Consider the following 17,856-nt stretch of genomic DNA (forward strand, 5'->3'; position numbering starts at 1 on the left):
CTTTGCTCCTCATTATCTTCACACTATACACCATACTTATTTTTATTTTTTTGTTTTATTCTTCTTAAACTAATTGAATTATTTTACTCATCATCCATACAACACTCATTTGGTAAGAGAAAAAAATGAAAAATCTTATGTTTGGTGTGTTGTATGAGGATGATGAGTAGAATTTTTCTATTATCATTCAAAATTTCTATTTGGATGCCGGTGTCCCTCCAATTAATTGAGATAGGATAAGATTTGATATGTTAACTAAATAGACAGTATGCTCTGCACACCGACTTTCAAACAGAATAACTCTTATCCATATAGAGATTGAAAAATGATAGTATATCCCATGATTTTGCCTCCTCATTTTGACCACTCATGTAAATGTTTTTACTTTTATTTTTTCCTTAACAATTAAAAAAGTGACTATTAGTGTATTGTTGTATTTAAAAAAATTTGAAAGAAAAAAAGTACAATTTGCAGTAAAAGGTATGGACTACATGTTGGGAAATATATTAGTAGTGTCCATAGAGATTTGTTTTTTGTTTGCTTTGCTTTGCATTGTTTATGGGACGTGCGTCAGCGGTTTGATTTTGAAGAGGAGCATTTTGTGTTGTCTTTTGATCATTGGCCTACAGTTTCGTTAGCCGGTCGGGAGTTCCAACTTCCAAGTGTCCAATAGAGTTTTGTTAACAAGGGCTTGTTGATGGCTAAAATGATCACCACTTGGGAGTCTCCTTCTAGTACCATATATTTGAATCCACAAGCTTGAGCTTCTTTAAGAGCTAATTTAGCTATTGTAGCTTCTCCAGAGTAAGGATTTGTACTATCGATTCTTTCCGTCATAACAAAAATAAGTTCTCATGTGGATGATCTATGCATTGCAGTTGCTCTACATCTTGAGTTCATCAAAATGCAAGGGTCTGGATGTGAATGAGGGGAGCATTCCATGCGAGTTGGTTAGCTCAAATATTTAGTTAAAACCAACCTAGATTAATTTCAAGAATTGGAATGGGAGAGGAATAAACATGTAGAATTGATCTAATAATATATATTGAGTCTTTAATCATGTTAAAGAAGTTGAGACATAATTAATGTGTTGATCTTTATTGACTAAATTCTCAAATTTGAATATAAACTTTTAAAGATCTAAATCATTTTTCCTTTGAAAAAATAACTATCTAAATCAGAAAAAATCAAATACCAATAAAATTATATTGGGTGAACATGATTAGTAGTACTGTAAAATAGGAATGACAAAAAATGCAATAGAAGTTCATGTATTTGTCCTAGTGAAAAATAATCATCAATTTCGCTTAGTCTACCATATATTAAAACAACATTACAACAAATAAGGTAAAAAATTAAAACCAAGGCTTCATTTTTCTGTTAAAGATGCCCAATCCATAGGTTGAAACAAGCATGTCAACAAGAAGGCGAAATTGTACCAATACAAATAGAATAATGGGAACGCCAGCCAAACTAATAATGGGAATGGCGATCCTATATTTTCCACTAAACATAAGTAAAAGAGCAGCAGAAAAAGCTATCATCATGGTTGTAATAGAGAAGAATAGAGCAAAAAGACCTATAATCATCTTGCTGGGTAAGGATCTAAGAAAGTCTTCTTCTGCATAACGCGATGTAAGAATTCCTAAAAACATCAATACTGAAGTCGAGGAAGAAAATAACGATAGAGAGTCAGTTATTATAAAGAGTTTAAATAGTTTGTCATGCATGAGGATTGGCAAGCCTGTTTCTTGGTTGTTACCACCGGGATTAGTAAATGCTGCCGTGAACATAACGGTAATGATGAGAGCGCCAACGACAGTACAAGAAGTTGCTGTGTCCTTCATCCATCTTTCTCCCTCTTTTCTCAATGTTTGGTGGTCTTTCGTAAACAATTGTCTGGGAGTTAAACCGTCGTTGTTTAAATATTCCTTATCAGAGAGAGGGCAAATGCGTTCCACCTCCTGCATTTATTAAATAAAATATTACAAAAAAATAGACAACTATGATATTGCAAAAGAATTATTCATCAATATTCAACAAACTCTGATTATCAAGAAGTGTTTTCTATATTTCTTCTCCTCGGCTTCTGTGCACAGTCACTTCAGTCGTCTGGCTCTTTGAATTATGAATTTTATTGTCTAGATTTTTAAATAACTATATTTTAAATTGATGGTGTTTCTATAAAAGAATGTTATTTTATAACTTATTTATATAAAAACGTCATTCGTTTAAAATGTGAATGTGTAAAGAATTGTAAAAATAGTTGTGTATATATATATATTACTTTCTTTTTTTACAAATTTGTAATTTTTTTTTAAGTTTAATATGTTTATCAAATTTCCGTAATAAAAATGTGAAGGCAAGAATTTTAGCTTTTTTTTTTCTTTTTTTTAATAATAAAGAATCTGCATAGCAGCTATCTCACAACATCACAAACATAGAATGCAAAACAAAGTTATTCTATTACTATATATAAATATAATATTTCCAGGGTACTTGAAGTTTCTAATTAAGATATATGATTCCATAGTAGAGTTTTTAAAATCAAAAGTTCCACTGTTTTGTAGTTAAGTGATTCAGATTTTTCCACCCCACATTCCCTACATTAACGTAGGGGAATTAAAAAAGAACATAAAATAAAAGAAAAAGTTTTAAAAGATAGCAGAAAATTGATGCTGTCATGGTAATTTCACTATCTATCAATAAATTTGGTAATAAATGTAGATTTTAAGACATCTTAAAGTACAACAAATGGGCTCAAGGTCATGAGTCGATCTTGCCTAAAAAATTGAAGGTTTTTTTTATACATACATTACAAGGATATTGTTATTCTCCTTTCTTTCTTTGAAAATCTACCTTTAGATAAATTTAACGAGGTATGGTCGAGAGCAAAATAATAAAACAGAGAGAGATTGATGGAGCTAACCTTAAACCATTGAACTTCTCTTTGCATTTGCAAAGCTGCACCTCTTATGTGATCAATAGGAGTATGCTCGGTTAACATCCCTGCCATATGCAATATGGTATTTCCGGAGTTATCTACCCGATTTAGTACAACATTCTTCCTTTTTAAGCTATATATAAGGCTAAAGATCCTATGTTGACGATGCAGGACTGCCCGATTGAACATGCCCCTTCCTTCAATAGCATCAGTGATCGACAAAAGATCAGAATTTGCTTGGACTATTTGATGAACAAATTCAAAGTTCCCTCTGCTGATAGCACGGAAGATTACTGGCGCAATAGTCCTACGTCGCTTTTTTAGACTTGTATTAGCTGGAATCGCTTCACACATACTAGACAGAAGTTGTTGGAATTGGAGACGTACCAACTTCATTTCATATAAACGCTTGAATCCTAATTAATTTGGCAATAAGGAAACATAAATGCATGCGCGTGGGTTAATTTATAAGTTGGATGAAAAAATAAATGATCAAGAATAACAAATTTTCAAAAATTTATTCAAAAAATTATATGGATGCAATATCATACCCAGGAGGTTCAAGAGACTTGAAACTAGTTGGTGCCATAGATCAGCTTGCAATTCAAATTAATGTCAGGAGTCAAAAAATTCGAGAGAAAGAAATTAAGTTTAGGCATTAAAGCACGAACGTACATACCTGATCCGATAGTTTTTTCTTGATAATTTTGAATGTTCAAACGGAATTGATCAGCAACACGAGCTAATGAAATCATTGAAATGTATATACCTTCTCCCATCAAAAACAAAATAGGCAAATAAAATTAAGTCAAGTAAGAATATGGCAGTATTTTTAATCTATATCTTGAACGAGCAAAATTCAAGCAACATGCACGGTATTAAGACTATGATTTCCTCTTATATTCTTAAATACTTCAAAATATTTTCATTATAAAGGTAAAAATAATAAGCATGAAGTTATTGGACTTAATACAAGTAGAGCTGAGTTTTATACAATTAGTTGAAATATTATCTGCATACACCTATAATTTTTATAATATTATAGGTGTATGCAGATATTATCATACACCTATCAGTTTTATGAAAGTAAGAATTATTTTTTAGAAATTTCTTTTTCCCGCAAAGGACCCGAATGGAAAAGCTAAAGAGATAATAAATAAATAAATAAATAAATAATATAAATAAAATAAATAAATGATACTAACAGTGATTGTAGATCCATTGTTTCCAAAACACCATCCCTTTTCCACTCTCGAATGCGTCAGTCAAAACAGCCAGTACCTCCAAAGGAGAGATACCTCGTCCGTCAAAGGCAAAAGCCAAACGAGGACAACGCTCCATTAATAACAAAGCCATATCTTTCATAATCATCATGTGTTGTTGTATATACGCACATATATCTAATTAATTAGTCCAATCACTAGGACGAATGGTTAGAAGAGAAAAACATGAAGTAATATTTGTTACCTAAATCTCTATTATAGATAGAGCTGTTAAGAAGTGTGGCACCGTGGCGGCCTTTTTCTGACTCCAAATCTTCAAATGGAGTTTGAGAATAGAGATAGCGAGCCAATTCTTTATGTCCATAGTCCATAGCTAGAACAACTGGAAGTGTGTTGCCATCATCTCTAATGCTGACCAAGCTCTTGTTCTTTGTAATCAGGCACTCTGCCATCCGGTAATTCCCACTAGCAGTTGTCTCATGTAGAGCTGTACGGCCGCCATAATCTTGCATTGTTGCCAAGTCATGTTCCGAAATCATATTGACCAACTCCACCACTATATGTTCCTGTTCAGCAGTAACAGCAGCGTGAAGAACCGTCCCCCCCGTAAACAATATTCTTTCTGTCAATGCACCTGGGTGGAGCTTGAGGAATTCTTTTGTACTGTTCCAATCACCTTTTCGCACAGCCTTGAGTAAGGCAGCATAAGCATCCCCCCGTGGCCCTGCCATGCATATTTTATATGTATATATATGTGTTTTTTGATCTCCAATTCCCATACTATACATAGAATTATGAAATAAGTCAAACGGAAACAAGTGCGACACGTACCTACTTTCCGACTAACTACTACGTACGTAATGATATCATTTCTTGTATGCATATAATGATATTAATGCAAGTTATATTATAACTAGTAAATTTGATAGTGTCACTTCTTTTCATGGATTAGGCTTTAATCGAATGTTTGTCAATATAAAATAGCCCAATTAAGTAGCCACCGGCAAAGCCTGTAAGTTTATGTATCTTATGTGAATATGCAATCCAACGAAATGAGTGTTCGACGCGGGCTTTGTTCCGGCCATTCTCGTACAACTTACCACTCACAAAAATATTCAAGCCCAATAAGATCTTTAATCAAATCTGATTTTTAACGTATCATTATTTTGAGGAAAAATCACAGATTACTCCTAAAATTGTTACTTATTAATGGCAATAAAGTTAAAGAAATAATATATATAGTCATAGAGTGTATAAACATCATACACTCATTTAACAAAAAAAAAATTAGTTATTACGAGACCTACAAGAAAAAATTAAGTTTTTTAATAATAGATCTTATTCTTTTTCAAAAAAATGTGCACGATATTTGTATAACCCATGAGTGTATCTAACATTACTCATAAAGTTAATCACCAACCAACTTATCACTTCACCCCCAAATTATATAAGTAATCAACCTGACAAAATTTAATTTTCAATATTTAAATCTAAAATTTTATTACAAATTAAATCTATCATGTACTCTAAAATAGCCCCCCTAAAATAAATCGTTTGCACTTCTTGCCATGGTGATTTGAATTTCAATTCTCAAGTTTCAATGACAAGAACTACAACTAAGTTACAAGAGTTTTAGATTAGGTATTGAGAAATTCCCAATTTTCCCTACAATTATAAGCCTATTTTTCTTCTTCCAATAATGTGTGTGCATATTGAGAGAGAGAGAGAAACCTGTGTTGTCTGAACGTGAAGAGTTTCCTTCATCAATTATCAAATCATCATCTTCAGCCTGTTTTATCTTGTCTTGTCCATTACTTTTTATGAACATTTTAGCCAACGTTTCCCAAACAATTTTGGCAGAACTAATTTTATTGATTCGAGATAGTATGTCCATCCCACATGAACTTTGGATTGCATGTAAAGCCACATCATTCATCTTTCTCCAAGCCTCGTATTCAACCACATGATCATCTAGTTTGGGGGGTTTTGAGCCTCTTTCAACAATGTCCCAAAGACCTTGAGCCAACAAATTATTTTTCATCTTAACACTCCAATCCACATAATTATCATTTGTTAGAAGTTCGAGGGGAGAAGTGTTTGTTTCCATGTTACCTGTCAAGTTATGATTCATGAAGTACACATATTAGTCGAAACTTGGAATAGAAAGAAACACTAATGTGATATATCTCATTTTTTGAAATTAAGAATTTAATATTGTTATTTCTTATGAATACATTTTTTATGTTGACTTTGGTTTTAAAATTATGTGCAGGCTAGAGAATACTTTCAGACAAACGATGCATGTCAATAATTTTGTATGTTAAAGAGGGGTCAGAGTGTTACCGTATTTAGGGGATTAATATATAAATCAAAATATATATTGACATTTTGCACGCATTATTGCATGCAATGTTAGACCCAATGCCAATGGTACCCATGCCAAAAATTTACGTAACTTTCTACTATTCACACAATTTTTACATATTATTTTTTTTAATTTTTATTATTTTTTATCAAATATTTAATATATGAATAATAAATAGAAGAATTGAATTAGTTTAAGAAAAAAAAAAACTTAAAAAATATTTAAAAAAATATTAAAAATTTTAAAAATTAAAAAAAAAAATATAGTGCGTAGAAGTCGTAAAGTTGTGTAGCATTATAGCATTGCTCTAAATTGCTGCCTCGAAAATCCACACTGCAATTAACAGATTAGATGGTCATTGGTGACATACTCACTGCAATTTAAGGTACCACGCATGAACAAGCTGCCTGTCATCTTATAAAGACCAACTTGCCTGTAACTTATCTATCGCTTTCTCCAGCGTAATAATTAAAGTTGTGATATGAATGGTCAATCCAAAGTGATAGAGTTGTGCCATGAATGGCATTTCTCTATATGGCTCTGAACCTTCATCATTCGTCATAATATTAAACACATAAGGAATATAGATAGAATTTTACTATATACAAATAAAGGTTTTTTTTTTTTTGAAAAGAAACTATATTCAATGATCATTGATGAATACAATTGATTTCACTTTCTACAGTTTTCTTAATACAATCAGGTATACTATCGATCCATACCAAACCAGTCTGTAAAGAAAGACTTTCCTTAGCTAATAAATGGGCCACTTCATTGTTTGACTTGTGTGTATACTGAACTAACCAACTAGGCCTTTGTTTTAGTAAAATTTTCATATCCTCAATTAAGCTGCCATGAAAAGAGAGGTCCTCTGTAGCCGAATTAACTGCATTAACAATAACTAAAGCATCCCCTTCAAGTTGCACCTTTTCCAGCCGTAGTTCTCTGCAAATTTCCATAGCCCTCCATAGTGCATGAGCCTCTGCTATCACTGGTTGATCAACGTTATGCTTCTGTTCTTCCACTACCACTAAAAAATCCCCATCTTCATCTCTCATCACAACCCCTATCCCCACCTTCTTTTCTGAAATTCTAACTGCTGCATCCCAGTTAACTTTCACATAACCCGAGCTTGGTTTTTCCCACCCTTGAGCTCTTCTGGACGCACTCCCAATACTACTACTCTGGACTGTGATCATCTGTTGTGCCTGCTGAAATTCGAGTATGTCATACTTTGCTGTTCTTAGAACTTGGCTAGGGGTTTTGAATTTTCCTTCAAAAAAGCTTTCATTCCTCCTCAACCATAACCCCCTCATAACAGCAATAATCACTTCTAGCTCAGAGTCATTCATTAAAACCCTTAGTTTGTCCCATAAAGCCAGTAGCTCTACTTCATTAGTCTTCATTTTCTGCACCTTCTTCGAAGATTCTGACCATACATCACAGGCTGCTAGGCAATGCCATAAAATGTGCATCATGGTTTCTTCTTCCCTGTTACAAATGTGGCACAAAGGGTTGTTAATAATCTTTCTTACATAAAGATTCCTTTTAGTAGCCAAACATTCATTAGCAGCTTTCCAGAAGAAAATTTTGAACTTTTCTGGGACATTCAGCCTCCACATACTATCCCACACCCTTTTCCTCTTTGCTTGCCTTGAAAAACCACCCTGAATAACTTGCCTCCTTTCAATCTCCAGGTGATAAGCACTTCTTACAGAAAACAGACCCTTGGAAGTGGGACCCCAAACCATCCTATCCTCCACCCCTAGTTTACTTAGAGGCATTTTGCAAATATGATCCGCTTCCACCTCATAGAAAATACTCTTGATCAGAGGTACATTCCAAGTGCCTGGATCAATCATCAGTTCACTCACAAAGGCTTTCTTATCTAGAATTGAAACTGGTGACTGCACCATACCTGATGATGGCAAGGCAAGCCACTTCTGCCCCCAAATTTTAATTTTTTCCCCATTCCCTACCCTCCATCTCAGTCTCTCTTTTAGCAATCTCAAGGCATTCCACATACTCCTCCATATATAAGATGGTCTATCTCCCAACTTTGCTGTCAAAAGAGTTCTTTTCTTGAAATATTTCTCTTGCATGATCTTTGCAGCCATGCTATTATTATTATGTAATAACCTTCAACTCTGCTTAGCCAATAGAGCCAAATTGAAGCTCTCTAAATCCCTATAGCCCAAACCCCCAACCCCCTTCTGTTTCCCCATTTTTTCCCAACTACTCCACTGCATACCCTTCCCTGTTTGGTGATTACCCCACCAAAACTTACCCAACATGACATTGAGTTCCTTACAAAGTTGTTTTGGGAGTTGAAAGACACTCATTGTGTACGTGGGCACTGCTTGAAGAACAACTTTGATCAACACCTCTTTCCTTGCTGCAGATAAGAAAGAATTCTTCCAGTTATTAATCTTCTTCCACACTCTTTCTTTAATACATCTGAATGCATTATACTTTGAGCTTCCTACTACCGGTGGTAACCCCAAATAAGACTCATATGATCCTCTCATAACAGCACCCCCACTTTGCATGATTTTCCTCTTTTCTTCTTCCTTAGAATTAGAGCTAAATAGAACTGCAGTTTTTTCTTTATTCAAGAATTGACCTGAAGCTTTTTCATACTGCCCAAGTAAATCTTTGATCTTCTCCCATTCCTCAAGTCTTGCTCTTCCAAAGAGGATACAGTCATCAGCAAAGAGGAGATGATTAACTCTAGTTCCTCCCCTTGAAACAGTTACTCCCCTTGTCTCTCCTTTCAAGTCTGAGGTGTTTAGCAATGAACTAAGACCCTCAGCACACAAAATAAACAGGTAAGGTGATAGGGGATCACCTTGGCTCAAACCTCTCGATGGCTTAAACTTCTCTCCTGGTTTGCCATTGACAAGAACTGAATATGAAACTGTAGAGATACATCTCATAACCAGCTCAACCCATCTAGAACAGAATCCCATTTTTTCCATAACAGCTTTCAGAAAAGGCCACTCAATCCTGTCGTAAGCTTTTGACATATCAAGCTTAATAGCCATATACCCTTCTCTTCCCTTCTTCCTCACTTTCATGGTGTGCAAAACCTCAAAAGCTACGAGTATATTATCAGAAATTAATCTCCCAAGTATGAAAGCACTCTGGTTAAGGGAAATGATGGTATCTAGGACCTTTTTTAATCTGTTAGCCATTGCTTTTGCCATAATTTTGTAAGCCACATTACATAGGCTTATAGGTCTGAAATCACTTGCCAACTTAGGTTCTTTTTTCTTGGGAATAAGAGTAATGAAAGTGTGATTTGCAAGGGGGGATAGAGAGTTACCATTCAACCATTCCAGCACTGAGTTACAAACTCCATCTCCAATAAGGTGCCAGTATTTCTGGTAAAAGTAAGCCCCAAAACCATCGGGTCCAGGTGACTTGTATGGAGCCATGTACCTGACAGCTACCTCAACTTCTTCTCGGGTGAATGCTTTTGACAACTGTTCATTCATTCTGCTGGTAACTGAAGGTTCCAGATTTTTTAAGCAATTCTCAACCTCACCAAATCCAGGATTTGATGAAGAAAACAGTCTCTCAAAATAGGCTTTGAAGAACCCTGCCAGCTCTTCTGGTTTATTATATATATTGTGCTCTTCATCAAAAACTTCTTGAATCCTATTCACCTTCCTTCTCTGATTGGCACAACAGTGGAAGAGCTTAGTGTTCTTGTCCCCATGTTGATACCAGTTCACCTTGGCTCATTGCCTCCACCTCAAGTCCTCCTTAGTCAACAATATCCCCAGTTCCTTTTGAAGGTTTTTGATAGTTGCAGAATTGTGACTTCCTTCCTTTTTTTGTAGCTCTCTCAATTGTTCAGTTTTCTCTGTTAGGAGTTTTTTCTGAACATAAGCCAATTGTGTACTCCACCTCATAAGAGCACCTTCAGTCTTTGACAGCTTATAAGGAAGTTCCATTGTTGAGATCCCTACTTCAGTATGCTCATTCCAAGCTGTTTTAACAATGTCTTCACAGTTACCATCTAGAGCCCAGCTTGCCTCAAATCTAAACAGCCTCTTCTTCCTACCCCCCAAACCTCCTTTTGGTCTCTTATTCAATAGTAAGGGTCTATGGTCTGAAGACCTAGCCACCAGCACCTCTACCCACCCCTCGGCATGAGTTTCCATCCATTTTGAGTTGGCTACTACCCTGTCTAACCTCTCTTTTGTAAAAGTCTCATCCTCGTGCTTATTATTCCATGTAAATTTGTCCCCTCTCCAGCCCAGGTCATACAAACCTCCCATTTCCAGCACCCTTCTAAATCTTTCCATCTGCTTCTCAGGTCTTTGTTTACCCCCACACTTCTCATCATTTGCTAGGATTTCATTGAAATCACCTAGCACACACTAGCCTTCATCACTCTATGGCTTTAGAGAACTTAAGAGACTCCATGTTTCTTCTCTCAAACAAGCATCGGGTTGGCCATAAAACCCAGTTAGCAGCCATTTTTCTAAACTGTCTGTTTCTTTGATCCATGCACTAATATGCCATGCTGAATAGTTCATCACCTCTACTTCATACAAATTATCCCACATCAAGATCAAACCTCCCTTTGCTCCCACTGATTCAACTACCATACACCCTTCAAACTTAAGCCTTCTTCTTAAACTTTTAGCTTTTACTTTCCTCAATTTTGTCTCCATTAAAAACACTACACTGGGCTTCTTATCCTCCACCAAATAGCAGAGGTCTTGAACTGTCCGAGAGTTCTCAAGCCCTCGGCAGTTCCAACATAAGGTTTTCATGGGGATAGGTGGGGCTGCGTGACAGCCACCACCAATTTTGTTGTGTTACACTCCTTCTGTTCAAAAACCACCAGATCACTAACCGCACCACTACCACCTTCCATCATTTTAGTTTTTTTCCCAACTCTCTCAGCCTCGTCATTGTCTACCCCTGACCTCAGCATCCTTTTTGAAGGTGATAGAGAAACAGCAGGACCCTCACCCTTCCTCCCTATCTCCCTTGCTCTTTTCTTCCAAACCCCCCTCCCCTTACCTCTTTTCTCCCCACCTGCCAAAAAAATACTCTCATATACCCCTTTTTTTTCCTCTAGATTGATCCTCTCCTTGATACCCTTCACCTTCCCTTTCTCAATAACATCACCCTCACCTCTCTCACTCAATCTACTTTCCTCCTCATCCACAACCTTTCCCTTTTTTCCATTCACCTTTATGGTTGACAAGTCAAATTCCCCTTCCACTCCTATCTCCCCTCCCCCTTCAAACTCTTTTTCAGACCCTTCTCCCCCCTCCCCCCCCCCCCCCCTTAGCATCTACACTTCCTTCCTCACTCATCACCCCCCTCATAGGAGCATTCAGTGACTGCTCCTTGTACCTCCTTCCCTCATTTTTTATTGATCTACCCCCTGCTCTTAACCAAGCCCCAAATTGAGCCTCTCCTTCCTTCTCCCCCTTACAACCTAACTCGTCATGCACAATACAGCCACAACTAAAGCAGAAATGAGGTAATTTCTCATACCTTAGTGGGATCCAGAAGCTCCTCCCTATCAGAGTGATGGTTCTGCCTCTGGCTAGTGGTTTTTTAACGTTGATCTCAATTAGAGCCCTTAGATATAGCCCCCATCCGCACCCATCCTCTCCTGTCTCAACCTCGATTACTTTACCAATTGTTCCACCCACCAGTTCCCCCTTAGATTTATTCATACACTTGATAGGCATCCCAGACATTTGTAACCAGAATCTCTCTATATTAAATTGCATCCTGTGTGGAGGTATGCATCCATCATAGTTCAGCAAGACAAACAGATGCTCATCAAAGAGCCAAGGTCTCCCGTCCATAATTCTCAGCTTATTCGTAATACACCCAAACTCTACCACAAAGATGTTCGATCCCACAACATGAAACTTTGCTCTTCTACTAATCTTCCATATCTTTGCCATAACCGATTCAATCACTCCCTTATTTAACTTCCTCTCAATCCAGACCTTCCCTACCAAACATACCTCTTCCTTAAATTTTGTTTCTCCCGGACCTTCATCATCCACCTCAATGTTCAGAGCTTCCTCCTCTGTCAACCTCAACTTCTTCCACCGATCCTTGAGCTCATTCATCTCCCTACTACTTCTGGCTCCTTCACAGCATCAACCTCCCTCAATCACTCCACTGCAGAGGCGAACCACGCCGTGTAACAACCAGAACCACCACTCTCTGCCTCTAGTCTGCTGCAGTGAAACCGTTATGCTCCCCACTCTCTACCACCACTGATTCTGTTAGAATCCTGGTGGACCCCACTTCACCTCCTTTTCCTAGAGAGAAAAGCAGAGAAGACTCTCTTTAGGTACTTAATTTGAGATCGAGAGAATTTATACAAATAAAGTTACATACTAATCTGCATGCTAATGCTGATTTTTTTTAAATTTAAAATTTAAATTAGTACTATTTTCAATAAAATTTATTTTGTGAATAATCACATTAGATTAATACACAATTATGCTTGTAATTAGATTTTCTCATAAAGATAAACACTAACTGGTCAGAGTTGTTGGATTCTGTCTTTTTTTTTTTTTTTTTCGTGGTCACCTAACTTTTTTTCATCTAGCTAGCTTATGCGTTGCGATATATTTTCATAGTGATTGCAATTGAATTATGATGGATATTTAAGAGTATTTTAGAATTCTTTGAATAATAAGAAAATAGAATAAAATTATAATATATTTAAAATTATTTTAATATAATTTTTATTTTAAAATTTATATTAATTTTTATATTTAAATAATACTAAGATAAAAAAAAATTCAAAATTTTGAATAATGTTTTTTTATTTCCTGTGGGTTGATGATTTTTAATAATTTTATGAAGGTCATGTCCTCAAGTTATATACGAACATTGAGTTTTGCACCAACTTGCAGATGTATTGTTTATGGAAAAAATCTACACAACCTCTTACTATTCATACAACCTCCACACACCATTATTTTTTTAATTTTTATTATTTTTTTATCAAATATTTAATATGTGAATAATGAATAAAAGAATTGAATTAATTTAAAAAGAATAAACTCAAAAAAAATATTAAAAAATTGAAGAAAAAGTGGTGTGTAGAAATTGGGAGGTTGTGTAGCATTTCTCTTGTTATGGGACTACACCAACATTATGTTAGATGTCCACTTAATCGCGACTCTGCTCTAATCATGTACACGCCATTGTCGGCCTTTAAATCGTGTCATCGTCTAATTGTGTCATTCCAACCACGATATTTTTTTGTAGGGAGTAATCATTTATAGGCATACCCTCGGACTCAATAGCCCCCTCATCTAGGTGCGGCACCTTGAGAATCGTGCCTCTCGAAACGTCGTACACTCGCCTTAACATTTCCAAATTTGGAAGAGTCACCGACAATTGCCACAAGTAACCTGTATACCTCTAGACCTCTGCAAGCAGCTCTAAACCTTTATCGAGATGTGAGAAGGGCTAGGTGGTTTGGTGGGCTTAGGGTCCTTCGAACCTTTCGAAGCTATGCGGGGAGGATTCTTGAGTATCATTAAAGGGAAAAAGGAAGGAAATGAGTATCAGAAATGAAAAAGTTTCAACAATGCACAATAGAATGTAGGACGGTAGTACAAAACAATCTCTCCCCCCCTCCCCTCCCAAGATCCAAGATTATATATGCACCAGGAGGGACGGTTCGAATTTCGAGGCTGTGGAAACCCTCACGCCATATTAAAACAATGAATCTGGAGCATAAGGAGAGGACGTGACAGGAGCCGCTCGAGACCATCAATACAGATAGGACAGAACATGCACCATCAAGTACATGAAGAAAATCGTCGAAACGTGCAATATTACAAAAAGAGTGGGAACCGTCGAGCTGCATCCACAAGGAACGAGAACCAATCTCAATGGGACACGCAAGGGAACCGCTAAACGGAAAAATTAATGACACTAAAGATGAGAGCAACCGCAATAGATCAAGTGGAAGAGCGAGAGAATACGAGTCTATAGAAATTCTCACCAAACCGCTTTGGTAGGAATTAGCAAGGTAACTGTTGGGGGGAATTTTCCAGGGTCTTGGGCCCAAGAATACGGGGCCAAACTGAGTGTCAGGAGGACCTTTCCTAAGCCCCTAAAGATCTAAGAAGCCAAGCCCAATACCCAAAGGCCTTAACCAGCTAAGCAACTCAGCGGCCCAACAGAGGGCTCTCGACCCACATAAGTTGGGTATTGGTGCCGAGTAGAGGATGAGTTGCGATTCTAGGAACACAGGAGGCTACTCAGACAAGGAAATGAGGAAACATGCCACCTCGATGAAATTGAATTCTAAGGCAATACCAGATAATCAAGCCACATTAAATGCATGTAGTAGAGGGGCCATGCCACATCGAACAGGACTTGGCAAGGAAGACCCCAAGAGGACACCCTTTTGCCGAGTCGCAAGGCATGGGCATTTGACCCCGAATGCAGGTATAAAAACGACCCCTAGACATCAAAGCAGGGGGTTGGATTCTCTAGACTCTGCTTGCTAGAATTGTCATTGAACTCTCTACCTTAAGCAATACTGACTTAGGCATCGAAGGTTCCCTCCGGCTGCCACCTCCGCCGCCAGATTCCAGAATTACCTTTTGTGTTTGCAGGCCAAGATTGAATACTTGAGTTATCAAGAGTTAGGCTCCAAAGTGTACGAAACACAACGTCAACAAATGTAATAAAGAACTTTAGTAGCTTTAGCCCATAAAAATTACTCACAGATAATCGTTGGCAAGTCGGAGTCAACTTGACACCAAAAAGTGAGTGCCAGGGCAGAATACCAATCCCATTTTTACAAATGAGAATTGTATAATAAAAAAAAAATTCTATAAAAGAAAACTCATAAATTGACATGATTTTATACAAATGTTAAATTTACTTTATGTTAAAAATAACTTTACAATCTAACATATCACATCAAACTACGTTAATTTATAAATTTACTTCTATAAAATCTTTTTGTGCCTAAAATATTTCTATGATGAAAAACAATAAGCATGGGTACGTAAGATCTACTCCTCAAATAAGTCCGAGTGTTGTGCATGGAAGGAACCATGCAAAGTTATGCAAAGTTTTATAATAACTAGATAAGATGATATGAAAAGTTTTGTAAAAGCAGGTTCACTTGTACACAACTTTTCATATCATCTCATCTAATCTAATCATTATAATTTTCTTAAATTTCCATATAAAATAAAATAAACAATTCAATATTTTCAAATCTCAATACAAAAATAATATTAAAACATTATATTCTAATAACATTTTATTCAACTTTTTAATTTTAATCTCAAATTATCTTATCTTATATCTGAAAATAAATGAGCCCTTAGACTCTTAAGTTTGGACACATAGAATCCATATGAGACATGAAATTTTCAAAAACTTTTATAATTTTTTTTCTAAATATTACTCAAATATAACATATTTTTTAATTTTCCCATCTAATCATTATACAATCATTATCTAAACATAAAAATCAATACAAGTATTTTTTTAACTTCAAAACAAAAATACTATTAAAAAATTATATTCAAATAACTTTTAAATTTATAATATTTTTATTTATTTTTCCTTTATCATTTTTAAAAATCTAATAAAGATATTAACTTAAACTCTTTTATTATTATTCACAAAATTATGAAATATTCTAATGTCCAAGTCTTAATTAGAGATCAGTGCAGCCATTAGGTGAATCGGCTGGTGTAAATTCCGGTGCGTAGATATCATACTTCTAACAAAATAAAAAGAAAATTAAGAAAGAAAGAGGAAAAGAGAGAGAGATTAGAGACGAAAACAGTTTTAATTCGGTTATAAAGCAACAATTAATATGCCGATAATAATTACGTGTACCGCGTCCAATTATCTTCAGAAAATAATGATGCAAACTAATAAGTCGGGGTGCAAAAATGAATTACTTACCCGGTAGCTAGAGGGATGGACAGAACGTTGTCTTCCTACTGCTGCCTCGAAAATATTCCACACTGCAGTAGTGCTGCCGGTGAAGGATCAATCAACACATTAGATGGTCATTGGCCAGATACCCACTGCAATTTATGTTGGGGAAATCAAGACACACTCACTTGCACTCCATGGCAGGCTACATCAATAGAGAAAGAATTTTATTATTAAATCGTAAAATACAAACTCACTTCACTCAATTCAACTTTCTTTCTTTTCTCTCAGAGCTCACATGATAGGTTCTCTTCTTTCTCTTCTTCAAGTTTGAGCTGTACTCTTGGTTGTGAGAATTTCCTTCAGCAAACCGAGTCTTGCGGCATTTGCAGCCGTTGCACGCAGGAGTTAATCTTCGACAACAAGGCAGCCTTTCTTGACTTTGGAGGGAGGTGGCCGCCTTTGTTGAAGATGTTGTGCAGCAGCCTTGTTTGTATGTAGACAAAGGTGAGGCAGGTAGCCCCACCTTCTAGATGGCGTGGACCCATCGATATTTTATGGTACCATGACCGAGTCTGCAGTCATTTTATAATGACCAACTTCCCTATTACTCTATCGTTTTGTCCAGGGTAATAACGTTGTCTAGTGGTAGAGTTGTGAGTGATCCTCCTTTACTTTTATTGTTGCTTTATCACACGATATCTCTTTTTTGAATAATGTTATACGCAACTTTTTGATTATTATATAAAAAACATGCAACATATGTCGAAAATTCATTAGTCATTTGACCCACTAAAAAACGTAGACTTCAATGATTATGACCCTGAACCTTCATAATATATCTTAATATGAAACACATAAGTGATAAGGATAAGCCTAATGGGTAGCTCAAAATGGTTGGATTCTGTCTTTGTTTGGTTTTTAATAGTACGTCACAGTGTTCTTTTTTTTTTTTTTTTTTTTTGTTTCCCTTTTATTTGTGGTCAGAAACCTGCGAAGAAAAAAGACGAGCAGCTACAATATGTTTTACCATTTAGTTAGGAAAATGCTGGAAAGCGACCTTGACTTAAAATAATTTTAAAATTTTGAATTGGTGGAAGATTAATGAAATAAAGTATCTTATTTTGATGAGAGTTGCACGAGATGTGATGGGCATTCTTATTTCTACTATTTCTTCTGAGTTAGTCTTCAGTGCAGGGGATCATGTGCTTGACTGATATTATTGTTCATTATCTCTAAGAACAGTTGAGACACTCATTTGTATTCAGAATTAGTTAAAAAATCTAATGCCTATTGATCTTCGTGCCTCCTTGGACAATGTTAAAAGTTTTGAAGCAGAATCGGGTAATGAACATATTTCTTACTTACATATTTATTGAACTTTTTCATAGTGTTTATTT

General features: G+C 36.0%; 1 protein-coding gene across 5 annotated transcripts; it reads right to left on the reverse strand.

Moving 5' to 3' along the window:
• Positions 1 to 1,345: 1,345 nt before the first annotated feature.
• LOC122294506 lies at positions 1,346 to 16,926 on the reverse strand. Of its 5 annotated transcripts, XM_043103294.1 has the most exons (10): positions 16,755 to 16,925; positions 16,645 to 16,661; positions 16,484 to 16,556; positions 5,899 to 6,279; positions 4,412 to 4,891; positions 4,150 to 4,302; positions 3,624 to 3,713; positions 3,496 to 3,540; positions 2,930 to 3,360; positions 1,346 to 1,964 (listed from the first exon to the last, which is right to left on the reverse strand). In XM_043103294.1, the coding sequence occupies exons 4-10, from the start codon at positions 6,272 to 6,274 to the stop codon at positions 1,356 to 1,358; spliced, it is 2,184 nt and encodes a 727-aa protein (XP_042959228.1). In that variant the 5' UTR covers positions 6,275 to 6,279; positions 16,484 to 16,556; positions 16,645 to 16,661; positions 16,755 to 16,925; the 3' UTR covers positions 1,346 to 1,355. The 5 variants fall into 5 exon arrangements, with proteins under 5 accessions (XP_042959228.1, XP_042959225.1, XP_042959227.1 ...); XM_043103291.1 differs by having other exon boundaries at positions 16,484 to 16,661; XM_043103293.1 differs by lacking the exon at positions 16,645 to 16,661 and having other exon boundaries at positions 16,484 to 16,608; positions 16,714 to 16,925.
• Between the last annotated feature and the right edge of the window lie 930 nt (positions 16,927 to 17,856).

This window comes from Carya illinoinensis, chromosome 14, assembly GCF_018687715.1.
Source record: "Carya illinoinensis cultivar Pawnee chromosome 14, C.illinoinensisPawnee_v1, whole genome shotgun sequence".
Lineage (NCBI taxonomy): Eukaryota > Viridiplantae > Streptophyta > Magnoliopsida > Fagales > Juglandaceae > Carya > Carya illinoinensis.

Excerpts from the sequence above, each read along its gene's own strand:
- LOC122294506 (XM_043103294.1), bottom strand. The coding sequence starts at position 6,274 with ATGGAAACAAACACTTCTCCCCTCGAACTTCTAACAAATGATAATTAT. Across the intron at positions 4,892-5,898 it reads TTCACGTTCAGACAACACAG|GGCCACGGGGGGATGCTTAT; the intron begins GTTTCTCTCTCT and ends TATGCATGGCAG. Across the intron at positions 3,361-3,495 it reads AAGTCTCTTGAACCTCCTGG|GATTCAAGCGTTTATATGAA; the intron begins GTATGATATTGC and ends CAAATTAATTAG.